This window comes from Berghia stephanieae, chromosome 4 (genome assembly GCF_034508935.2).
Source record: "Berghia stephanieae isolate SIO BIC M18660-M18661 chromosome 4, UCSD_Bste_1.3, whole genome shotgun sequence".
NCBI classification, from domain to species: domain Eukaryota; kingdom Metazoa; phylum Mollusca; class Gastropoda; order Nudibranchia; family Aeolidiidae; genus Berghia; species Berghia stephanieae.
Window position 1 is genome coordinate 815,831 of NC_088363.1, and position 27,669 is coordinate 843,499.

General features: G+C 34.8%; 1 protein-coding gene across 2 annotated transcripts in view; it reads right to left on the reverse strand.

Moving 5' to 3' along the window:
* Positions 1–13,274: 13,274 nt before the first annotated feature.
* The window catches only part of LOC144969881 (uncharacterized), a 97,997-nt gene continuing 83,602 nt past the window's right edge, over positions 13,275–27,669 (reverse strand). The window contains exon 3 of one of the 2 annotated variants that reach the window (XM_078908918.1): positions 13,275–16,533. In XM_078908918.1, coding sequence (XP_078765044.1) covers positions 15,259–16,533 — 1,275 coding nt within the window. In that variant the 3' untranslated portion in view covers positions 13,275–15,258. The remainder of the gene's footprint in view (positions 16,534–27,669) is intronic. The other variant, XM_078908917.1, reaches the window with a different exon arrangement.

A 27,669-nucleotide genomic window follows, 5' to 3' on the forward strand; every position in this document is an offset into this window, starting at 1 on the left:
CACAGTATTCCATGCCATAAATTATGTCCAAATATCAGTTTAGGAATAAAATATAAACCATTTGACGAAAATAATACTAATATTATCTTTTAAGCATTTAACTGATTTAAATATTATGAGTTTTGGGCACATTTGAAAGCCAACTTTTTAATGGCTTGATAACTTTTTTCTATACTTAAATCCCTTACGATTCAAGTCAAAATTATATTTTTTTATGACTGTTAGGCATTATAGTTTGAAGATGTATACGGTACTGCTTTTGTGTGGTTGTCTCAGGAAATGCCTACTTTATAGTGTCATATAGGTGTCAATGTTTAGGGTATTCTTGCATGTTGAATAAATAATATAATGTAAGTTTAAGTTCTCCTTTTGTGCACAAGTGAATGTGTTAACTTTTTATAGACTGAAGCGTCCAGATATATATGGCAGTGATTTCCCAAAAATTAAATGATCTTGCTGTGGTATGCCTGTGGTGTTGTACTGATTTGGCTCTGGTTGTTATTCAATTGTTTTATCTCTAAATTTGACTGACTGGAGTTCAATGGTATATCAGATGACTTTATAAGACAATGACTAAATGTGTATTCTTGGAAGAAAGGAGATGATTCTATATAACCTGTATGGTCAGTGTGTTCGTTTTGAATGTAGTTGGTCAATAAGGAGAAAAAGGTTACTACTTGGAATAAACTATATGCCCTCATAATTTTGAATCATCTTTTGTCCACATACTATGTCCGTCTGTTTGAGCAAATCATTTAATTTAACAGTACCAGTGCTTAGTGTTAGTTGTAATTGATGATTGATACTGCAATATTTGTAGTATGTCCAGTAACCTTGTTGGGTGATTGATTTTTTTCTTGTAAAGAAGTCATACTTTATAGGCAGATTGATAGTAAATTGATATATTGAAATCATACACAATATTGGTTTTTAGTCTTTACTGGTCAATAAAATATTATCTTTATGAGTTATTTTACCACATAAAGACATAAATCATATCAGTTTACTGTTATGATCAACACAACTGTTTGAGAGGAACGGAATTGGTAAAAAATATATACAGAACTAACAAAACCATGAATAAATCAAGAAAATCAACTGCCAATATGATAATATTGCACAGGAACATAGATGCATATATGTACTTTTGATATTTATTAAAATTCTTGAGATACTGCCGCTGAGTTTTGAATAACAAATTTTTTATTTAAGTGCACCATAATTTACAAATACTTAAAATTAGATCAACAATTTGTGATATTCAAAGAAAACTATTAACCACAAGAATGTCAAATTTTCACTGATGTTTAGAAAGACAACTAACTTTTCAAATCAAAATAATGAAGTGAAAGAGTCTGTTATTGTTTTCCCGCTATACAGACATATTATAAGAGCATAAATATCCATAATTGCCCCCATTGGACACGGCACTGCCTGATACCAGTTGACCTCCAATGACCTCACGCTGGTAGCTAGCAGGGAGGGTTATTGGTCCCTTGGGAGTTCCAACTGAAATAGCGCTGATTCCACGCAGTGATAAACAAATTTCTAGGAGTTCTGAAAAAATTTACACGTATTAAACATTTTGGACAGAAAAAAACTCGTCCTTGAAATATCGATCATTTAGATTTTCCCAAATCTTTGTCAAAAATTATCAAACCTGGGACTTTAAGGAAATCTTCTATGAATTTCCAGATTTGAGGGTTTTTGCCAAGTTGAAGAGTCATTTTAAGAAAGATATTTGAAGGACAAATATTCTAGCCAAAAATGTTTAACGTGTGTTTTATTTTTTTTCAGAGCTAGTTAGAATGGAGTACTTTATTTGTCAGCAATATGAGTTCGATACGATTCGAAGACTTGTTTTACTTGTTGTGTGTAGACGGTATTTATGAAGAAAATATAGCCATTTTCGACTCTATAAAATATGTTTTCAATCAATTTGAACAAATTTCAACCAGCTAACTATTGTAATCTTGAAATTCACGTTTTTTAAAAATTTGGCCAGAAATCCTTTTCTTCAAATATCGATCGATTTAAATGACCCTCGTCTTGGCAAAAACTCTCAAACCTGTGGCTTCGTAAAGTCTTTAATAACGTCCCAGGTTTGAGAGTATTTTGCCAAGATAAGCGTCATTTAAATTGATCGATATTTGAAGGCATGGTTTTCTGGCCAAATTTTAAAAGACAAGTTTTTCTAGAGTACGGGAGATAACTTGTTCAACAGTAAATCTTATGAGGCGAGAATCTTTGTTTGTAACATTAGAATTTACAACACCGATGTTAACATCATATGTTAAACAACATTGACTTGCAATCGTCTGGACTGTGTAGGAGATATTACCATAAATTTGCATAAATTACAATATTTTTTACGTGTGGATATCATAAGACTATTAATGCTGTGCCTTTAGTTTAAAAAAATACACTTACAACAACCGCCAGCCAGATATAACGTATTAACGTTTAAAGTCGGATTATTACAATTTAGTGAGAACTACTCATAAAAATGGCTGGCAGAAAACAATGACACAGAGCTGAATGACGTCATTTTCATTGATTCTATATAAGGAAAGAAGTTAACGTCACTCAGCTTATGTTTAGACCGCCTGTCAGTGATTACTTCTCACTAAATTTTATTAGTCAGACTTAACACGTAAAAGTTGCACACAGTTTTGTGTGTTGGTATGGTTAATTTGGTTGGCGGACATTGTGAGTATTTTATTTCAGGGCATAAGTTCGATATCTATCATTTCAGCTATAATAGACAACGTTTTACTTCACTATTATAGTACGCGTTTAAGTAAAATAATCACCAGTTTTACCCGCAATATCACCCGTGTCAACACACAAAACAATGTTTATAGATAATATGCAGATGACGTCACTCAGGCCTTTGTTATTGTTTTTGCCATCCGCGTTTGTGAGTTGTTCTCACTAAACTGTATTAACCAGACTATAAAAGTTCATGGTTACACAGAGTTTGTGTGTTGGTCCGTTATACTTCGGATGGCAATGTTGTGAACTCCTTGGCCAAGCGCATTCTATCTATAACCTGAGTAATAGATAGAATGCGCTTGGCCAAGGAGTTCACAACATTGCCATCCGGAAGTATAACGGACCAACACACAAACTCTGTGTAACCATGAACTTTTATAGTCTGGTTAATACAGTTTAGTGAGAACAACTCACAAACGCGGATGGCAAAAACAATAACAAAGGCCTGAGTGACGTCATCTTCGAACTATCTATAGAATTTGGTGAGAACTTATCACCTAGCTTGCGGTCTAAAAAAAATTACAAAATATAACAGTGACGTCAACTTCATACAGCATGAATGAATTTGACGTCTTCTGTTTTATTGTTATTGTTTTTAGACCATCTGGTGGGTGATTAGTTTTCATTTAAGTCCCTCCGACCGCAGCCATCGTTAATTTATAGTCTGACACTGACCAAAAAATGACATCAAATGACAAGTCTTTGGTCACAAGAGAAAACAAAATCATGAGTTGTATTCAATAGTCCAACCAATTGGATCACTTTCCTTGAGCTCTACTAACAACAACTCACAAGAGGCTGTACAAACCTTTAAAAAATGACGTCAAACTGTAAGTCCTACTGGGTCCTAATGTCATGCTATAAGTTAACGATGGCTACGCTCCGGCCGTCGCCATCGTTAGCATATAGCCTGACACTAGAACCGTAGCCATCGTTAACATATAGCCTGACACTAGACCCGCAGCTATCGTTAACGCATAGCCTGATACTAGAACCGTAGCCATCGTTAACATATAGCCTGACACTAGAACCGTAGCCATCGTTAACATATAGCCTGACACTAGAACCGCAGCCATCGTTAACGTATAGCCTGACGCTAGAACCGTAGCTATCGTTAACGTATAGCCTGACACTAGAACCGTAGCCTTGGTTATCATATAGCCTGACACTAGAACCGTAGCCATCGTTAACGTATAGCCTGACACTAGAACCGTAGCCATCGTTAACATATAGCCGGACACTAGAACCGTAGCTTTGGTTATCATATAGCCTGACACTAGAACCCTCTAGGACTTACAATTTGACGTCATTTTTTTGTGCGGCGTCTAGTGAGTTGTCGTTAGTAGAGCTCAAGAAAACACGTGATCCCATTGGTTGACCTATTGAATACAACTCAAGATTTGTTTTCTCTTGTGGCCAAAGACTTGTCTTGTGACGTCATGTTCTGGTCTGTGTCACATCTTTAAGTTCACGATGGCTACGCTCCGACAGACTATGGATATGAATCTTAAAGACTACAATTAGTTATGTGTGTTGCTGCGATTGAATTTGCGGACAGAGCAATTGTGTATTTCACCTTTATGCTTAGCATCAATATCAAATCATCAAAATATTATATCCCGACTTTATATCAAAATGTATTAAAATTGAGACTGAAATGAATTCTCAGGTTTGATCCTATTCCATAAGTTGGAGATAATCTCAATCTATTGATGATATTAGTGAGGCTGGCTGAGAAAACCCGGGAAGATGTGGCAAGCTTCGATTCGAGATATAAGCCAAAATCGAATATAAAGTGTTTCCCATAGCAACAAATGTTATTCAGAATTTTTTTTTCATAACTCGGGTTCTAATATATATAGAAAGAAAATTTAAAGTCGTAAATGATCAGAAAGGTGTGGTCTACACCACTGCATACATAACTCAATTTATGAAATTTGCGCATCTTTCCGGGTTTTCTCAACCAGCCACACATTTCATAAATTAAAAGATTTTTCTCGCCAAATTGAACAAAAAGCATGTATTGGTCTTTGTGGAACATTTGTTGTATGAGGACAGCTTATGAAATTTAACAAAATGATTTTGGTGTTAACATCATTATGTCAGTATAGAAGGAATAAAATTCACGTCATTCAGCTTTTTGTTCGTCTTTTGTTGGATGGCCCTTAGGTGATTCGTTCTCACTAAAGCACATTTGACAAGCTGTAAAAATGTTAATTAAAGGTTACGTATAGTTTTGTGAGCGCAGACCAAAACTGGCTGAAATGTATATTAAAAAACAATTGAATGGTTGAAGAAGGGCTTTGAGGTCGGAACGTTCCTTGTTTGCAATTTTTTTTTAAGCTGTTTTATTTATTTTTGTTAATTAACTAGTTAGGCAACATATTATAGGAACTTAGTATCGCTTCAAAATGGACATCAAAAATGTTATAAATCTGGAACGATTCAAATTTGAGGAGGTGTGAGTAACATTAACAATCATGGGGTGAGTAAAATTAACAAAGCGATCCTGGTGTGAGTAAAATTAACAAAGCGAACATAGTGTAAAAAAAAACAACTTATGTCAGTAGAGTTTTAATATAAAGAGTTTGAATGTCAAAATGCAATTCAATAGTCTGATGTCACGCCGCCCGGCAACGGCGGCCATCTTGGTTCTAAACAAAGCAAATCATTACTTTTTATTTTTCATGCTGGCTAGAACTTTTCATATGCCTTGTGATCAGAATGTGTAAAAGTCAAAACATGATCAAATTTATGTTTTGTTTTTCCTCTGGATACCCTTTATGCTCGCCGGAGAAATATTTCATACGGGCGTCCGCCATTGTTCCGATAGTTTAGAGCCAGTGTTGCTAAGTTATCAGGCGTCATTAGGAAGGAAGTGACGTTACGACTGTTGAAGAGTATTGGCCATGACGCCTTTCCAATTTTTGGAGAAAATTGCAGAAAATTATGGTTCAAATCCACAAAAGTACTATCTATATCGTGTGATCAATTAAAACGAATTTTACTCACATAGTTGTGGCTGACGGTCTCAAACGGTGTTATGTGGGGATGTACCAGATGCAGAAAATTGAATTTATAGCCAGAAATATGAACCCTATTCATGACGTGGAGAGTAAATACAGCTCCTTACATTGCAGAAGGCTTAACTACTTTACTGACATAATACGGAAAAAAGCACTTATTAAAAAATTTAGCCAGAAAACTCTTCCTCCACATATCGATCGATTTAAATACCCCTCATCTTGTCAAGGACTCTCAAACCTGGGACTTAATTAAAGTCTTCTTGAAGTCCCAGGTTTGAGAGTTTTTGCCAACATGAGGCTCATTTAAATCGATCGATATGTGAAGGAAGAATTTTCTGGCCAAATTTTAAAATACGATTGGGTTTGTTTTTTTTAATTCGGCAGGTAACTGTTTAAAAGTTCGCCGTACTTAGCATTTCAATTCTACATTGACTTGCAGGGGCCATCTTGATTCATCCCGACATAATACCGCTTTGAGGCGATGATTCACATTTTTAAAATGCTGATTCGTTTGAAGTAAATGGAGAAAAAAGTCCACATCGTTTATATAAAATTAAGAAATTGCCAGTTTGTTTTTATTCAATACGTCAAAGTATGGATAGAAATTATCTAAAATACGATAAATTATTTTTAAAATGATAATACGACAAAAATTGGGACATATGGGGTAATATTCTTTAATTGACCGTATCTTTATTCAATTTTAAAAGTGTATAATTATTTTTATGATTTAAAAGATAAAATTGGATGGGCTGTAATCGGCTAATGCATGGATGGAAGGCCCGAGGCTCCGTCTCACGTAAAATAAACAGCAACAAACAAAAAATAAATAAAGTAGGTAAAATAATAAGTGTGTAAAATAGAGAAACTTAGAATGTGAGGAAATTGGAAACGTCATAAGATTATAAATTTAAAATTTAAGGAGCAGGAACCGGTGTAAGATAAAGAACTGAACACGTGTGTATGAAAGACCGTCTGCTACCAGCACGTCTGACAAGTAAACAGAAGGTCTGAGGTTCGATCCCTAGTCGAGGTCGACTGATGTTTTGGGATGGGTTTTTTTTTCTTGTATTTTTCATTCTTGATTTGTCTGGCACCTTTCATACACACTTGTTCAGTTGTTTATCTCACAAGATTACAACATCTCCTCCCCTCCTCCCCGCACACCCCTCTCGCCCAGAACAATCGGGTTGTCAGACCTGAAAATAAGTACACATAGGATAAGATAATGTTCTTATCCAAGTCATCCTATCAATGTCAGATTCTATTTTTCCTATCCAAGCGTCAATAAGGACAAAAAGGTGTCCATTCGCCATTCGATGGTCGGTAGATCAAACCTCTGAAGTCTATCTATTTTTCCTATCCAAGCGTCAATAAGGACAAAAAGGTGTCCATTCGCCATTCGATGGTCGGTAGATCAAACCTCTGAAGTCTATCTATTTTTCCTATCCAAGCGTCAATAAGGACAAAAAGGTGTCCATTCGCACATCGATGGTCGGTAGATCAAACCTCTGAAGTCTATCTATTTTTCCTATCCAAGCGTCAATAAGGAAAAAAAGGTGTCCATTATTCCATCGATGGTCGGTAGATCAAACCTCTGAAGTCCCGATTTTTCACGATTGGCAACAGCTTCTAATGGCGTTCACTCTACTATACTACGTTATGACGATCGACCCAATCAGCAAATTCCGCACCGCACTTGTACACCGTCGAAAACCCACCCGGAAGCTTCGTCACAACACACCGTTCAACTAGATGCTCTCCGGTTTCGGGCTCGCTACCACAACGGGCACATAATATTGGATAGGTGGCAAGCCCCTACTGATGAAGCGATTTTGCCTTTAATCAGGTTTAAACCGAAGTCGATTGGCTGCAACCCAATGTCTTCTCCTGCTGGTGGAAAAGCCTGGCAACTTCTCCCACAGTTTCGAGGAGTCGATGTCCCCACCCCCTCGAGAGATTGAATTCGTCCAAACCAACTTCCATCTCGTATAGATCAAAACTCTGAAAGCTACATACGAGCTTTGAGGTCTGATCCGGCCAAAATTTAATAAAACATGGTGCACAAAGGTCCAATGTAGACTTCAGCGTTTTTATCCGCTGATCGTGAAAATTGGGACTTCAGAGATTTGATCCTCCGACCATCGAAATATAGATACAGCTCGTTAAAAATTAACATAATACGGTGGCCATAAGTTCAAAATTTTAATAAACATTTTTTAAAATTAAGACAAACCATATTCACGTTATAGTCAATGTGCAGTTATTTTAAGTTTAGTTATTGTCAATATGCCGTTATTTTAAGTTTAGTTATTGTCAATATGCCGTTATTTTAAGTTTAGTTATTGTCAATGTGCCTTTATTTTAAGTTTAGTTATTGTCATTGTGCCGTTATTTTAAGTTCAGTTCAAGTCAATGTGCCGTTATTTTAAGTTCAAAGTTCAAAGCGTGCGCGATTATATGAAATCATGAATTGGTAACATGGCAATTGTTATAGAAAATATTAATTTGAAAGCAAATTGAAAGCAAAATTGAAAAATATCCATTTTATATATCCCAAGGGGAAGTTTGACTGTAAAGTTTAGCTAAGACGTCCGCCGCAGTGCTACGCCGTAAAGTGAGTCATTCTGGCTAAAGCTATTGCTTGAGGTAAAAATTTGATTCTTAGAGTGTTTTGAAACTTCAAATTGTCTCTGATGATTCTAAAGTGTCCAAATTATGACCTGCGAGTGTCAACTTATTTTCAGTATTGATTTAATTTAGGAGTTTATAAAAATAAAATTTCTCCTTTTTTTAAAAAATCGTAATAAAAACCGTTTGGATTCTACTATTGCCTTTATTGAAATAAATTATTTTCATATGGAAAATATACAAGCGAGTTCGTGTTGACCAAAGGAGAAAAATGGTTTAAAATAAAAACGTATGAATTCAAAACTCTAAATAAAAACGTAAGAGTTATGGTGTTGTTTTTATCTAATTTTTAAAGAAATAGCTTCAACAAGGAGCAGATTGAATCGATTCGTGTCGATCACATAACAAAATCTTGTAGCTCCAACACAAATTACTTCAAATATTTAAAGTAGTCTATTAGAACCATTCGGCCCTTGGAGTCGGAGTTTATCCCGGTTTCTATACCGTGAAACAGACAATAGCAATTGCTTGCTATCCATATATTTAAAATTCTACATAAATATCCTTTTGGGTTATTCTGTTGTCTTTATGTAAATATTTTAAAAATCAACATGAAAAGATAGAAGTAGGTTCCTATTCACCAAAGAACAAAGGGTTTAAACCATAATGCATATTAATTCATACATTTATAATTCTACATAAAAAAATCATTTTGAATCCTTCGGTTGTCTTTGTTTTGAATAAATTATGATATCACCGTGGGAAAACTTAGAAGCGGGTGCAAGGAAAACAAGTATTGCATGAGAACCAAACAAATTATAACAGCAATCCGTAGCTTATATGTAATATTATACTCAATTCATTTGAAATATATTTACTGTTTTATTACTGATAAAAAGATTTGTTCATCGTTTTTCACAATACATTTCGTATTTCCTAGAAACTGGAAGAAAAAAAATATATATCATTTTCATCACTTTGGAGTTTTTTTAGGGCAAATTTGTTAGATACTCAAATTGTAATATTCCAGTGACAATAATTGCATTTGTATTGTCCTGACCTTGGCAAATTAATAATAATTCAAATTATGTAATTATTGAAATAATGATAAAGGGGTCTAAAACAATCATTGATGGAATAAGTAGGACAAACGGCGAAATAATAAATATATAAGGTATTGTTATATTATGTTAAAAATTATTGATAAACATTCAATTTTAACACCAAAAAAAAAAACAACAAAAAAAAAAATAAACAAATCACATTCAAATTGTTAAGATAATATTATGAGGAACATTTTTTCACCTGTACAATTTTCCCCATCACAAGTTGTATGAAAGGTATAATACTGACAAAAGCAGCTCTTAATGTGTAAAGTTGTGGTTTTATATTATCATCATGTACGGCGGTTTGAGTCTTTGATGTTCACTAGTTTTTGACAAAAAATTGTCTTGATTTCTTTGTATATCTTTATAATTTTCTTTTCGGCATATGTTTGAAAATAACAACATGTTTTTATAATTGTAACGGAGAATTTAAAAAAACAAAAACAAGTTGTAACGCCAATCATTGGATTCAATATGTCTGGCAGAGGATTCCAGTCAAGATTACAACAATGTGTAAAATAAAACATATCAATAATAAACAATAAGGTTTTTGCTAGTATTTTTGTATTATTATAACAGTATATCAATCCTCACATGTTACGTACCTACAGAGGATTCAGATGAAGAAAACAAAGAAGAATTTCAAAAAGGGTCACTTCCCAAGACAGCCTTGTACTGGACAGCAGATGGGAAGAGAAAGCGGGGAAGACCCAAAGAAACCTGGCGAAGGACCATGGAGAAAGAATTAAAGGAAGCAGGCCTGTCCTGAAATATACAGCCACCGCAAAATCAGCCGATCGCAAAAAAATGGAGATGTCTGGTGGATGCCCTATGTGCCTCAAGGCCCGAAGAGGATTAAGTAAGTTAGTAAGTATAACAGTATACGATTTATACATCAACACTATAGTATGTTGGCTTCTCATAGTGGTTAAAAATAAGATTTGATATAAAACAATAGTCTAGACTTGTAAAGACCGACCGTGAAAAAAATATGTGTAAAGTTTATATGCGATTTTCATCTATGTCTTTTTCCCCCATTGAATATCATGGTAAAGTAATCGAAATAAACATGAATAAAAATTCAACGTGTAAAAGAAATAACTCACGGCTCATAACTTGTGTGCGTGCACATTAAAAAAATAAAACAAATCAAAAGATAACAGATAGGAAATCATGATTCCTGATTCGACGTCAGCATTTCAATAAGAGAGAGAGAGAGAGAGAGAGAGAGAGAGAGAGAGAGAGAGAGAGAGAGAGAGAGAGAGAGAATAAGTAGGAGTGAAATATCTGTTCAATCTTAGTTATCGTTTAACATTATAACAAGTGTAACTAAATGACAAATTGCCATATTTATGGACAATAAAGATCTATTATTATTATTATTATTATTATTAAACATAAAAATGTTAAAAAGAACAACGTATAGATACGAGTAGCGTGGCGGCTTGGGGTGTTTTAAAATGTAAGTCTTGCTGCTCGAAGCTCGAAGAAATAAATGACAATATGAAATTGAATGTAACCTGCAATTTAATATACGAAAACAGATAATGTTGACATTTCGGGTTTCCCCCTAATCAACAAAACATGATGAATGAAACACTAAAGACGAATGAAATAAATCTGTACTGTTTCATTCATTATGATTTGTTAATAAAGGGGGAAACGCGAAACGTCCACAGTATCTGTTTTCGTATATCAAATTGCAGTTTACATTCAATTTCACATTGTTATTTATCGGTATTTATTTTATAAAACCTGGAACATTTTATATACTAGCGTTTTTAAAACCCTGAGCTTTTATATAGCGCAATATCCACTTGAACTGTGCTCAACGTGTCTTTTTCTAACAGAAAAAAAACCATTTCAAATCACAGCTTTTGGTTGTAAAGAAGGTAACAAGAAATTTTAATTATTTAAGAAATTGTCTATAATGAACACACATCAATAAATAAATGAACATTAAGTGAAGTCCAAACTATTTGAAAATCTGTTTCTTTATTTGATTTTAACTTAAAAATTGGTAACACTATGAAGATGAAGAGAAAACTTAACTTTTCAAATCACAGTTTGGTTTGTTGTCTTTGGAGAGAAACATCTGCTGTTTTTTATGATATTTTATCGAATCAACAGAAAAATAAACAGAAAACCAAAACAGCGAGGCACGAACACTGCCGTACTTTGGAAAAAACCCATATTTAAAAATTTTGGCCAGAAAACTCGTCCTTCAAAAATCGATCGATTTAAATGACCCTCATCTTTGCAAAAAACCTCAAACCTGGGACTTTTTCCAAAGTACGGCAGAACTGTCATTTTGCCTGACCCATTCCAGCAAAGATTCTATAGAATTACCTCGTTAGGGTTTCTTTTGTAAACAGGTCTTCAGCTCTTACTAAAAGAAATTTTGTTACATGAGATTAATTAGATCTATATTAAATGCAAATCTAATTCGGCGTTGGGTGTGTAAAATAAAATGACAATATTGGTAAATCAGGTTATTAGACCTGCAAATATATTGTACGTTGTATCATTCTTATAAAGATATAAAGAAAGAAATATTTAGTTCGCATATAACCGAAAAGATTTACGTATATATAAATATAATATTATATATATATATATATATATATATATATATATATATATATATATATATATATATATATATATATATATATATATCCAGGGTTTGCTTAAGGGATGTATTGTGTTATTTGAGGATCGAATTCTTTACTCATTCTATTGGACATATACAAAATTCGTGTTTTCAATCGGCAAAAAACAAACCTTTTATTTCAAAAATCCATATATTAAGCAGACGTCTAAATTGTCAACGCAAAGTATTTAAACTTCTTTTAAATTATTTCAAGCCTTTAACTTCTTAAAGTATTTGACTTTTATTGACGTCTTTTGGCGTATTTCAAGTCCTTGACTTTGATGCAGTTCAAGTCTTTGACGTCTTATTATGGAGTATTTTAAGTCTTTGACGTCTTATAACGTATTTCACGTCTTTGACGTCTCTTGACATATTTCAAGTTCCTGACTTCTATTGATGTATTTTAAGCGTTTGACGTCTTATAACGTATTTCACGTCTTTGAAGTCTCTTGACATATTTCAAGTTCTTGACTTCTATTGATGTATTTTAAGCGTTTGACGTCTTATAACGTATTTCACGTCTTTGAAGTCTCTTGACATATTTCAAGTTCTTGACTTCTATTGATGTATTTTAAGCGTTTGACGTCTTATGACATGTTTCAAATCAGGTTGGAAATTCATTGAATCCATCGATTTATAACATAAATAAATGTATTCTATCCTAAAGTTTAAATACGTCATTGTTTTGTTGTGATTTTTTTTAAATCTAGCAATTTGACAAAGTGGAGATTATCATTATCTATCAAAACATAACATCAACAAAATTTCTTGGGCAACATTTTAAAAAGACCTGTGACGAGATTGGCGGGAGGTTTCGAGGCTGTCCTCAACTGCGGTGACGAATTTAAAGACTGGCTGGAAACTTCCAGCGTGGAGATATAGCCTTACGCTACTACTACTGCTACTATTTGAATGGTTATCTTTTAATTGCCAAATTGTAAATTCCTTACCTTACGCCATCAATCAACAGGTGTGATAAATTACTGAGGTTGAATCGGAAACGCTCGTAATTGTCATGTTGAATATTTATCATAAATACAAAATACAAAACAAAAACAAACAAAAAAATCAACCAAAAGAAAATTAACAAATGACTCCACTTTATATTTTATGATCTATTAATTTTCTCAAAAAGTAGTTAAGTATAGACAATCTATTAATAATTGCAACGCTAAATCGGTCACCAAAAACTATAATGTCAAAACATATAGTGCATAAAATATGATACAGTAAATCAATCATGTAATCTTACAGCTTCAGTTTTTATAAATATTTCGATAGATACCATTTTGAGATCATTATTTTTAAAAATGTCTAGCCTAATTTTTAAAAATAAAAAAAAACAAACCTGGCTGTTCAAAATAAGATCAATGTGAGTATTTTTAAAAAGTATAATATTTCCCGATGAAGTTGATTCATAAAATGGAACTTAAATCGTTAGTTAGAGCATGTCATTTGAAAAATGTGCTTTTAATGAAAACAACGTGTTTCATTTTATAATCATCAAAAACTGAAATTTTCCCATTCTGGTTTCATTGGCTTTGAACTGAAAGTAATTTATCTGAGTAGTTTATTCGGACATGATACCATGTGCAAGTTTAATTGGATAACCTCATGTCTTAGGGATAGAAAAAATCATTATTTATTTCCACCAATGAATGATCTGTTAATGTTTTATTTCATAAGTGCTTTAAAGAGTGGTTTATATCAAATCTAGTTATCTTGATATGTCCAGTTTCTTTGTGAGATTTTCCCACATTGGTCTGAATTAAAACGTATGTTTATCTTAGGTATCAGTTTACACTAGACTGTCCTTAATGAGGACCCATTGAGGTTTTAAATCACAACAATATGTGATAGCGTGCCAAATCGTTATTATTTCGGGATGAATCTTGTGATGTAAATGTAATTCATATCTACAAATAGGAATCTTGGCAACTCAAAATGAAACTGTTTTAAAACTGTGATCGGAGAAAATCGGCAGCACAGAATGTGAGACCAAACATTTAAAGAAATAAAATAAAAAACGAAAAACAACAAAAGATAACATTTCATTTTTTTCTGTGAGAAGGACTTGTTTTGTGAAATGTGTTATTTTCAAAGAGTCCTCTAAAATGGCAGTGGTAAAAACTGGGTTGAATGTCTTTCCATTATGGTAGAGCATTCATAGAAAAGTACCAGAAGACAATAGAAAATACACATTTTGAGGCGATGAACCCGCGACCTTACTGACACGACACTCCGCCTGGCCGTGTGAAGGACGCTATGCATTCGACGTCATCCACCACTCCACAATAGAGTTGTCCTACCAGTAAGGTCGCGGGTTCGAGCCCCGATCACCGCGAAATGAGGATGTTGAGATGGTCACTTGGCTGGACAAGAAAAGATAAAATGAGAAATGAACGAATTCGAAGGTTGACTAAGAGGAAGAATGTATCAATAAAGATGAAAGAAGATATATTGAATTGGTTCAGACATGTAAAGAGACGAGAGAGGGGGAGTACGTGGGAAGGAAAGTATTGGACTTATAAATAGCGGGAAAGAGGAAAAAGGGACGCCCAAAGACTAGATGGTGGGATAAGGTAAAGGACGATATGAAAGAACTGGGCCTGGATGAAGATGATGCTCTGAAACGAGAAACATGGAGATGTGGCATTCATTATGAAAATGCGGATTAATCTGAAAGAAGAAGGCAATTGTCTTCTGGCACTTTACTACTCACCTCCTTTTTGTTATTATCAACATACGAGCCTGCTCCACTCACTTTTCTAGAGAATTAAAACCACTTCATACATTTTAGAACATTTAAAGTTCATATTTAATTTCTCATCAGCTAAATTCTAAATTTACCTTTAGGAATCTGTTTCATCCCGAAATAATACCTTTTTGACACGGTGGATCACATAATATAAGAGACCGCCCCCCCCTACCCCCCCCCCCATCCCCCCCCATTCTCTTGGGAATAATACTCAATATATATCATAATGGCATACAATAAGGGAGATAATCAGTATTGGAAATTATAAACCACTCTTGATTTTTAAGGACATGGCATAGCAATCTAGACTTAATCACTTTTCGAATCTCCCTCAATAGCCTTAGGACCAATCCCGCTTGAATCGTCATCTATAATTCCATTACTTTTTGGATGCCTCAGTAAATCTAACAGCATCTTGGCATTTGATCCCTCAATTTTCCAAGCACTGGGTGAATCGTCCATGCTTCTTTTCCAACCCCCGTGGACATTGAAACCGCCCAATGAATCTAACCCCCTTTTCCAACCACCATGAACGTTAAAACCACCGAGGGAATCCAGCCCTCTTTTTTCGCCATCAGCTCTTTTCCAACCCCCGTGTACGTTAAAACCACCCAGTGAATCTAATCCTCGTTTCCAACCACCATGAACGTTAAAACCACCTAACGAATCCAAACCCCTCTTCCAACCACCGTGAACGTTGAAACCACCGAGTGAATCTAAACCCCTTTTCTGGGCATCGGCTCTTTTCCATCCGCCGTGGACATTAAACCCACCCAAGGAATCTAAACCCCTTTTCCAACCTCCGTGAACATTGAATCCACCGAGAGAATCTAAGCCCCTTTTTTCTCCGTCATCTCTCTTCCAACCGCCGTGAACATTAAATCCACCTAAAGAATCTAAACCCCTTTTCCATCCACCGTGAACGTTAAAACCACCTAGAGAATCCAACCCTCTTTTCCAACCCCCGTGAACATTGAATCCCCCTAGAGAATCCAACCCTCTTTTCCAACCCCCGTGAACATTGAATCCCCCGAGAGAATCTAAACCCCTCTTCTTCCAGCCACCGTGAACATTGAATCCCCCGAGAGAATCCAAACCCCTCTTCTTCCAGCCACCGTGAACATTGAATCCCCCGAGAGAATCCAAACCCCTTTTCCAGCCACCGTGAACATTGAATCCCCCGAGAGAATCCAAACCCCTTTTCCAGCCACCGTGAACATTGAATCCCCCGAGGGAGTCTAGACCCCTCTTCTCGTCTTTATCGGAATCATCTAGCGTGGCTAACTCCTTTGCAACATGCGACTGGGCATCCGATTGGGAAACTCCTTCAGGCGAGGATTTGTGACTCTTTTCAGCATCGTTGAGTAATTCCAGATCGATTATATTCGAGTACAGTCTGTCACTTTCAAGTTTTGCAGGATCTTCGGACGATTCCTTATATTGCTTCAAGCTAGCCCCAAGAAGATTGTTCAACACGTTGCCACGAGAGTGTCCGAGTTCATGTTGAATATCGCTGTTGACGAGACGTCCGGCGTTTTCCAAGTTTTGAATATCTGATGGTGACAATGTGTTATGGCCTTTGACCTGCGAAAAAAAATTAGGAAAAAATTAGTCAGCGACTTACAAATTAATTAATTTAGTCGAGGTCCCGATAGGTCAGTTTTTAGAGCCCTCGCCTCACGCGCAAAAGGACAGAGATAAATTTCAGGTGGTTGAAACTTGTTCTGACCCCTGTCCACTCCGCATTCATTAGATATCTGTCTGTTAGATCGAGCGGAAAGTACTTTGCGATAGACAATCTTCATATCCAAAGAATAACAAAGCAATTGCTGTTGTTCGTTTCACGATATATAAGGTTGGATAAGCGTCGGCTCCATTGGCCTATTGGCTCTGAATGGCATTTAAAAAAAAATTCATTCAATCAAGTTCAACCCTGCAAAATATTTTTTTTAATACAAAGGATCCCTGACAAACAGCAACACGTAACATATAGAACAAGACATGACGTCGGTTTGGTGACATTACAATTTTCCAACAGAGACACACACACTGTTAACGGCCAGGTAACTCATTTTACCCGCGAGTACGGTGAGAGAATGTGAGTAAGGAGTCTTTTCTAAGGGCTCAACTATGCGCCTATCGAGGCTCGAATCCATGACCTTCCGATCCTAAAGCGAGTGCAATACCACAGGATTACATAGCCGTAAAAAATTTTGTACTTGGTTTGATACCCTTATGAAATCATTACGTACTAAATACAGTAAAAACCTTTGCGTCCATTAACTTTTCAGTGATTCTCCCACTGTCTTCTGTAATTGTCGGGTCGTTTAGTTCAAATTTTATTATAATTTTAAATATTTTTAATTAAAGTTTTCAAATTGTAATTAAATTCTATTCTAATTTAGGACGTCAACCATTTAACTGCCGTACTCTGGAAAAAAAATAATATTTTAAAATTTGGCCTTGAGACTTGTCCTTTAACTATTGATCAATTTAAATTACCTTCACCTTGACAAATAAAACTCACAAACCTTCCATTTTCTTAAAGAATTCTCGAAGTCACATTTATGAGAGTTTTGGCCAAGGTCAGGGTAATTTAAATTGAGCGATATTTGAAGGATGAGTTTTCTGACCAAATTTTTTAATACAAGTTTTTCAAGAGCACGGCAGTTAAAACAATAATTTAGAGTACTAATATTATAAGGGCTTTCGCGTTAGTTTGGGGTCCCGATAGCTCAGTTGGTGGACCACTCGTCTCACACGCAACGGGAACAAGTTCGATTTTTTTTACTTTCTCCAACAACGTTGTTTCATCCAGATCTTGGAATCATCAGTAAAAAAAAGCGAGGTGAGAATAAATTGATAATTCTCTCCAACAAATTGTCGAATACTCTATGTGGTTCCAGCTGACTCCCATCAATATATATATATATATATATATAATATATATATATATATATATATATATATATAAATATATATATATATATATATATATATATATATATATATATATATATATATATATATATACCATATATATATATATATATATATTTCTACGGACATTACTATGGATTACGCCGACTGAAGACGTGTAAGACACAGAAACGAATCGTCTCGGCCACAAAAAATGGGAGTGACAATTTGCATTCTGTATATATATATATATATATATAATATATATATATATATATATATATAATATATATATTTGTGTGTGTGTGTGTGTGAGAGAGAGAGAGAGAGAGAGAGAGAGAGAGAGAGAGAGAGAGAGATCGAAATTATAAACACAAAAGCCATGGTCTAGTAATGCTCAACTTTTTTGTTAAATGGAGCTATTTATAAATAATATAATCTAAGTGTGTTTTTTTTTCATTTCTACAATAAACTTTCAGGCATTCGCTATCTTCAGGATGTGAAAGTGGAATATAAATAGAACAAAGTTGATGTTACTCAGGTCTTTGTTATTGTTTTTTTTTCTTTCTTTTTGCCATCCATGTTTATGAGTAATTCTCACTTAACGGTATTAACCAGACTATAAACGTTCCAGGATACACATATTTTTGTTTGTTGGACCATTACATTTCCGGATGGTAATGTTATGATTTTCTTGGCCAAGCGCTCCGCATCTAAATAACAACTCACGTTTTTCATGCGTGATATAAACATGAACTTTAACTATTTTAATGTCATAAGATATGACAGAACATAATGTCAGAAGGATCAGAAATTATCTGTTTCATGACAATGTGTTATCTAAACAATAGAGATATAATATTTATTATATTTTTAGGGGGCAGCGTGGCTCAGCGGTACGGTCTTTGCTTCGTACCCAAAAGGTACCGAGTTCGACTACCCGCATCGCTGTGAGGCCTTGAGCAAGTCACCTCGCCCTAGATCACTTTGCGGCACTGCACTGCGGCTGACGCCTGTGCTATTCCAGTCTTCCATTGGAATAGACCCTAAAGATATATACAATCTCACCTTTTTAAAAACATTTCTTGCCTACAAATTTGTTTCAGCCGATGCAATGGCTTTTTCGGGGCAACGAAGTATGTTGAGGATATTTTGTGTTGTTTATTGCGGTGCTAATTTGTGCTTGTGTGTGTGTGTGTGTGTATGTGTGTGTGTGTGTGTGCGCGTGTGTATAAATGTATATGTAGGTGTAGATGTGATGCGCAAAGACGGAGGGGGGGGGGGGCTTGGAGATTATTGTTGTGTGAGATTATTGAGGTGAGTAGCAGAGATGGTGATAATAGATGTTTTTTCTGTGTGGGCACGTGTTAAATATTTCTTTTTTTTCTGTTATTTGAATTTTTCGGAGTCTGATTCGTCTGGGCATAATACTATTTTGAGACAGTGGATCGCTAATCCCATTCATTCTCCCTATTAAAACTTGTAATTTCAAATTATATCTCATAATCTTGGCCATAAATTCTATTTTGGTATCCAGATCTCTTCGATAAGTTATCGTTTTCAATCAAAGCATCACAGATCCCCAAATTAATCACTAAAGTACCCTACTTCGGAAAGACACGTATTTAAAAATTTGGCCAGAAATCTCGTCCCTCAAATAAGTCATATTTGAATCGATGGATATTTGAAGAACGAGTTTTCTGGCCTAAATTTCAAATACGCGTTTATACAGAGTATGCCGGTTAACTAGTTAGAATCAGAATTAGAAGCTTTTCATTTATCTATAGCGTCATAATCTGACCATCAATCTACAGGTGCATCCCGACAACTGCCATAATCTCGTCAGCCACCTAAGGCTGCATCCTAACAACTGCCATTTAATTTCTTGCCGCGCGACGAATACGATTATTAACCCTCTCACCCCATAGTCAGTAACATGAGCTCGTGGAATATTGAGCATTTAACATTATCCTTATTTCCAAATTCGACTAAAGATTAACCCTGTGTAGTCCATATCGCAAAACTCATCATTTCTAATTAAGACCAAAGGTTAACTTTTATACTTTCGTAATCTGAACAACACAAAATTTGGCCAGAAAACTCATCCAAAATTGAACCTCATCTTGGCAAAAGACACTCCCAAACCTAAATTTTGGTGATTGAAGACTCAGTATTGAGAGATTTTACCACGGTGATGTCAATTCAATCGATGTATAGTTGAAGGACGGATTCTCTGGTCAGAATTTTTAATACGTGTATTTACAAAGTACAGCTGCAGTAGATACAAATAACGCAATAACCATCACGTGATAAGGAGCGTGATTAAACATTCCTTGATTATAAATAGATTTTAATTGATGGGAAACTATGTCATTTTATACCTTTCCTTGTTATGTCTTCTACTTTTCTCCTCCTCCTCCTCCTCCTCCTCCTCCTCCTCCTCCTCCTCCCCCTCCTCCTCCTCCTCCTCCTTCTTCTTCTTCTTCTTATTATTATTATTATTATTATTATTATTATTATTATTATTATTATTATTATTATTATTATTATTATTATTATTATTATTATTATTATTATTATTATTATTCCCATCCTCCTTCTTCCTTACTTTATACGTCCTGGTCGTTTTCTTGAGGAATTATAAAGAGGTTTCATATATATATATATATATATATATATATATATGTCATGGTCTCAAGTGAGTAAAGAGCTACTCGACTATGCATAAAGATATATGTAGAATGAGGCCCCAGAATTTACTAGTTACTATAAATGAAAAACAATTAACGATTTGTTTACAATGAAATAAAAATAATGATGAAATTTAATTAAAAGAGATAAACAGTGATCGTGGCAGTTACAAATAGAGATATGAATATTTTACGTAACTTATGATAATATGTCAGGTTCATAAGTTTACGTTTCCAGGCAGTTGATGGGCTTGGATGATCTATTCCTCTGATAACAGGATCGGACTCGTAAAATTCCACTTCCAGGCAATTGGTAAGAAGTTATTGTGAAGTCCTTTGACAGCGGGCTTGGGTTTGATCCTTGAAGATTATACAATCAAAGTTAAAAGCTCCGGCGTCTTAATGGTGTAGATATAATATCTACAAAGTCCCAAAAGATAAAAATCTTCCAGTATATATATAGGAATAGAGCGACTGGCCGTCCGGCATAGATTGTGGAGAGAAAGTGAGTGTCGAATGTTAGACCGATCAGCTTTTATAATAAGTGGCTACGTGACAGAATGTAGAACGAAAAGTATTCACTAATTAGAAATTAATTCGAGGGAAGGCTATAAAAGGAAAGACGATCTAATATTAGAAGGTAAAGTTTATCTAAGCCTACCGAAATATAACTGGAGTGAGATGAATTCAGTTCTTAATAAAATAAAATTTAATAAGATAATTGTGAACAACCTTTACTGTGACACCCCCCTCCCACGTTTAAAATATACTCTTTAACCATTATGGGAAAGATAGATTTTACAAACGGAAGTAAATTTACTATCATGATACTCTAGCATTAATCCATTGTTATGATTTGTGCTACAATTAAATTATTTATTAACTAGACATGGAAATGTTTATATTAACGTAGGTATATGAATGGGTGACAATAACAATGAAAGATTGTGATTACAAATCATTGTGATGAACAACATGATGGCAATGTGATTACAAATCATTGTGATAAACAATAGTGATGGCAATGAAGCATGATTTAAGTCGATGATATGAAGGTAATTTACTAAATGAAATGAATGAAAATGTAAATGAAATATTGACATTTCAATTATTAATCATAAATGAGTGAAAATTCATAACAATGATAGATAAAGAGAAGATTTCCCAAATCATGAATGGGTATGGTATATATATCCAAACAATACTCAATGTTACATTAAGTTGGGTCATCATGTTTACAAATAAAATTATCGAAATTGTGCGTTCTGATTTGGCATAGTTTGCGAGGTAACTAACAGTATGCATGGGAGGTTAAGTTATACCCTTCTCACGTGTTTATACTAATCGAGAAAGTAGGTCGGCGTGAATATTTTCACAGCCTGGTATGTGAGAGATACTGAAAGTGTAATTTTGCAAAAATAGACTCCACCTTAGTACTCTACTATTATTCATTTTGTTATTTCTTATGTACGTGAGTGGTTTATGGTCCGTTTCGACCACAAACTCTTTTAGCAGTAGATATCTGCTGAATGTCTTTAAAGCAAAGACGATGGCCAGTCCTTCACGCTCTATTACAGAGTATCGTGATTCTCTGTCCAATAATTTTCTGCTTGCATATAAGCAAGGCATTAGAGTTCCCTCATGTTCCTGTAATAGTACACCTGCGATGCCCTTATCAGACGCGTCAGTTCTTACAACAAATTCTTTTGATATGTCGGGTAATTTAAGAATTGGTTCTGAACAGAGTAATGCCTTTAATTGGTTAAAGCTATTCTGACACACTTCTGTCCAAACAATTTTGTTCGGTGACCCATTCTTTGTCAGATTTGTTAGCGGTGTCGCGATGTGCGCGAAGTTGTAAATGTATTTCCTGTAAAAATTTAGGAGCCCAAGTACTTTGCGTACTTCTTTTTTTGTCTTAGGTGGTTGCAATTGTGCGATTTTTGTTTGTTTTTCTGTCTCGGGTGTCTGTGTCCCATGACCAACGGTATGACTAATCCTGCATTTGAAGCTTCGATATTAGTAAACATAGGTTGCGACACTGTGTCTCTATCAAAATACTTTTTTAGCGTATTTGCATGGAATGTCTTTGTTGTGTTGTTAATTTTAATCTCGTAATTAACATTAGATTTTACTGCTGTTATTTTGAATGTTCCTTTCCATGTAGCTAAAAGTTTACTCGAGTCATCGGTAAGAGTATTAGTACTTTGTCACCAATCTCAAATTTTCTTGACTTGCTTTTTCTATCGGAGTATTCCTTGTATTTCTCTGCTTTTTTAGTGACGGATTCCTGTGCTAGCTTACATGTATCCTCTATTCTGTCTTTCAGGTTTCTTACATATTCGTAAGCAAACATAATTTCGTTATTGTCCTCCTCATTCCTTTTACAAATGTCGGCTACTATATTGATCGGGCCGCGAGGTGATCGTCCATACATCAACTCAAATGGGGAGTAGCCTGTAGATTCTTGGGGTATTTCTCTATATGCAAATAGGATTGCTGGTAAGTATCTGTCCCAATCATCTGGTTTTTCTGCTGACACTTTTCTTAACATATTCTTTAGAGTGCCATTAAATCTTTCACAAAGACCATTTGCTTGGGGTGGTAGGGAGTTGTGAATGAGTGTTGGATTCCCATGAGTTTCATGGTTTCATGCATCATATGTGATGTAAATTGGGGTCCATTGTCCGACAGTATCTCATTTGGTATGCCTATTCTAGTAAAAATTGTCATCAATGCTTCAGCTATGTGATCCGATGTAGTTGATTTCAATGCTATCGCTTCTGGCCACCTGGTTGCGTAATCGACTAGTGTTAGTATGTGTGTATGGTTTCTATCTGATTTTGTTAAAGGGCCTATAATGTCAATTGCAACTTTTTGAAAAACTTTTTCAATAACTGGGGTTGTCTCTAATGGCAATCTCGGTATTCTGCCTTTTGCGACTCTTCTTTGGCATGTGTCACAAGATTTCACATATTCTCGGACGTCTTTAGTAATTCCAGGCCATGTGAAATTCTCGGATATTCTCTTCAATGTGGAAGAGCTCCCAAGATGTCCAGAAGTTATTGAATCGTGCGCTATTCCAAGGATTTTGTTTCTGTAAATACTCGGCGTGACCAGTTGTTTAGCTATTTTGTTTCTTTTCCTATGTAACCTGAACAGAATATCTTTTTCAATGATGTATTCAACTTTTGATTTCGTCCCTTTGTTTGCGATATTGAAATATGATGTTAAAGTCGGGTCCTTTTTCTGTTCTTCAATGAACGTGTTCCTGTCAAATTGTTGTGGTTCAAGAGAAATAGTCATTGGCTTCTCTGTTGTCTTAGTCATCTTTCTTGTTTCTGCTAGACAAGCTGTTTCTTGGGTTAATGACCATTCTTTTACATCTTTTGGGTTGTCTTTAAGACCTTTTATATTGCCAACAATAACATCAGCGACGGGGTTGGGAAGTATACAGCATTCCACTATTCCTGTATAGTATGGAGTTTCTATGTACACATTAGCTGTTTCAAAGGTTTCGACTGTGCCACTGAATGTGATGCATTGTACCGTTTTTCCAGTTTTGTCTTCGTCATTGATCAAAGATGCTTTTATTCCTACTGTACTGCATCCTGTGTCTCTCAATATTTTGCAATCAGTTCCATTAGCTTTGCCTTCACAAAAAAATAGCGATCCTGATTTGTGAGTTTGTGTTAAAAGTGACATACCTTTCACGCAATACACATTTATATTTTTCCTGACATTATTCGTGTCTGATTGTTTACACTTGTTTGGAGTGATGCATTTGCAGTTTCTTTTGGATATCCCACGATTTTGTAACATTTGTCTGCTGTGTGGCCTTTCATTCCACAATATTGACATTTAATTATAGGTTTGTTGGTTTTCTTATACTCAGTATTATTGTCAGTGCTATTTCTTGTTTTGTTTTGATAGGATCGGCTATGGTCTCTATTGAACTGTTTGTTCCATGGTTTGTTACTATGATCATCTTGTTTCACTTGCGTGTTCCGAGTGATTGATCGGCTCGTTCTATTTGAGTATTGTACTTTAGGTGTACATGGACTCTGAGCAGCAGCAGCGTAGTATGGTTCCTTCAATGTTCTGCTAAGGGGTGTCAATGGATGTGCGCTGTTAAAGTTTTCTGCGTAGATTTTTAATTTGTCCAAGTTTTCTGGCTTTCTCTCTTTAAAGAATGCGACTAAATCTGGGTTGCAAGCTTGATAGATTCGATTCTTCAGCGTGAGATAGTAAAGGCCTGCAAAGTCGTCTTGTTTTACGTTTGCCAACTCAAGCCACCGATTTAGAAATTGAGTAATTCGGTTCACGAATGTATTAAAGTCTTCTCCACTTTCCGGTTTTGCAGTGTGAAACCTTTCCTGGTAACCATCTTCCGTTAATCTAAATCTTTTTAGTAGAGCGTCTTTAATTTTACCATAATCATCTGCATCTTCAGTTGTTAAGGTATAGAAAACTTTTAGCGGTTCTCCAGATAAGCAGTTAATCAAGGCTGTGGCCCATTTGCTTTCTGGCCAACGATAACCTTTAGCCTGAACTTCGAATCGGTGTAAGAAGGATTCTAGACAGTCTGAGCGTTCATCGTATGTTGGCATGCGTGGAAGTTTCACGAAAAATTCATCACTATTATTATGTTTTCTTTCATGACCGGTTTTTGTTTTTTCAATTTCCAGCATCATTTGGGTCCTTTTGGTTTCTTCTTCTGCTAAAGCTATTTGTCTTTTTAGTTCCCTTTCTTGGACTCTTTCTTCTCGTTCTTCTCTACGTATTCTTTCTTCATTTTCTTCTCTACGAATTCTTTCATGTTCTTTTTCTTCTTTTACTTTCTCTTCGCACCATGAAAATATTCTTTCCTGGGGTATTTCTAAGTCCTTTGCGAGACTTAAGTATCTTTTATATGCTTCCATGTTGCAATAAATTAGTTACGATATTTTATATATATTATATTGACAGGATACTGTTACTGACTGTTTTATTTATTTACACTTACTGGAATGAACTGTTCTATTTTAAGAAATCTCTCTCTCTCTCTCTCTTATTTCAACTTATTATGTATGTTGAATTTGATGCCTTTTATCGTTATATCTTATAAAGCAATGTGTCAATACAATGCGGAGTTATTATGACTTGTGTCAATAACAATGTGTCAATCGCGTGTACTCTAAACTATGTTACTACGAAAAATGTATCACCAATGTGTGTGACTCGTCGTTAGTTTGTGTACAATTATTCGCAATGACGCTAATATACTAGAGTGTGATAACAATAATAGGATGCCAAAATAATCCCAAGTTATCTATCACTAAATATAACACGACGGCTAGTAGACTCCTTTTATTATTATTTAGTTTTTAAAGACTCACTTTTCAGAACATAATATATAAGTGGTTTTCGGTAACAGTAATATGCCAAAAATGCATTTAAAACAAATCACTATGCAAAACAAATCACGATGTCTATAGTTACTATGTGATGCCCAACTCATGTAAAAGAGAATAATGAAGGATATATTTACCAACTCAGTTCGTGGCTGGGACCTCTCTCTTGTTCAATGGTTGTTCAACAATTGTAATTAGGCATTGAAGAGTGTTTAACAGTGATGTCTGAAATACAAAACAATAAAATATCGTAAGATTTACAATAGTTACAAAATGTGTTCACAACACTGAGTGATTGGATGACAGGTGAATGAATCGTTATGGAATGTAAACATATTGAAAACAATTCATGAATGAGGCAAACAACAAAATGAAATGAGTGATGTAATAACAAAGTGGACAAGGAATGAATGAATGAATGAAAAACTGAGTGAATAGATGAATGAATGAATGGATAATGTATGAATGAAAGAATGAAGGGAGGAATAAATGTATGAATGATTGGATAAATGAGTGAATAAACGAATGAATGGATGAATGAATGAATGAATGAATGAATAAATGAATGAACAATGAATGAATGAATAATTTATAAATGAATAAATGAATGAAGGAATGAATCAATAAAATGCTATTCAATTTGAATGAAAGAATGAATGGATAAATTGCTATTCCATTTAAATGAAGAAATGAAAAAGAAAAAAAAAATTAATCCTGTAAATAGGGAGTTCAATTAAAATATGATCAAGTGGGGCAATTAAGAGCTTTACAATTTAAACTTTAAAGTTAGATGAAATAGATATAAGTAACTAAATAAATTCAATTCTTTATATGTGTCCCCTCCAAAATGTCATGGTCTCAAGTGAGTAAAGAGCTACTCGACTATGCATAAAGATATATGTAGAATGAGGCCCCAGAATTTACTAGTTACTATAAATGAAAAACAATTAACGATTTGTTTACAATGAAATAAAAATAATGATGAAATTTAATTAAAAGAGATAAACAGTGATCGTGGCAGTTACAAATAGAGATATGAATATTTTACGTAACTTATGATAATATGTCAGGTTCATAAGTTTACGTTTCCAGGCAGTTGATGGGCTTGGATGATCTATTCCTCTGATAACAGGATCGGACTCGTAAAATTCCACTTCCAGGCAATTGGTAAGAAGTTATTGTGAAGTCCTTTGACAGCGGGCTTGGGTTTGATCCTTGAAGATTATACAATCAAAGTTAAAAGCTCCGGCGTCTTAATGGTGTAGATATAATATCTACAAAGTCCCAAAAGATAAAAATCTTCCAGTATATATATAGGAATAGAGCGACTGGCCGTCCGGCATAGATTGTGGAGAGAAAGTGAGTGTCGAATGTTAGACCTATCAGCTTTTATAATAAGTGGCTACGTGACAGAATGTAGAACGAAAAGTATTCACTAATTAGAAATTAATTCGAGGGAAGGCTATAAAAGGAAAGACGATCTAATATTAGAAGGTAAAGTTTATCTAAGCCTACCGAAATATAACTGGAGTGAGATGAATTCGGTTCTTAATAAAATAAAATTTAATAAGATAATTGTGAACAACCTTTACTGTGACAATATATACTTTTCTCCCTCCCTCTCTCTCTCTCTCTCTCTCTCTCTCTCTCTCTCTCTCTCTCTCTCATCAAATTACTTTCTCGTTTTGCCCCCTCTCCTTTGTTCCCGTCTCAAATCC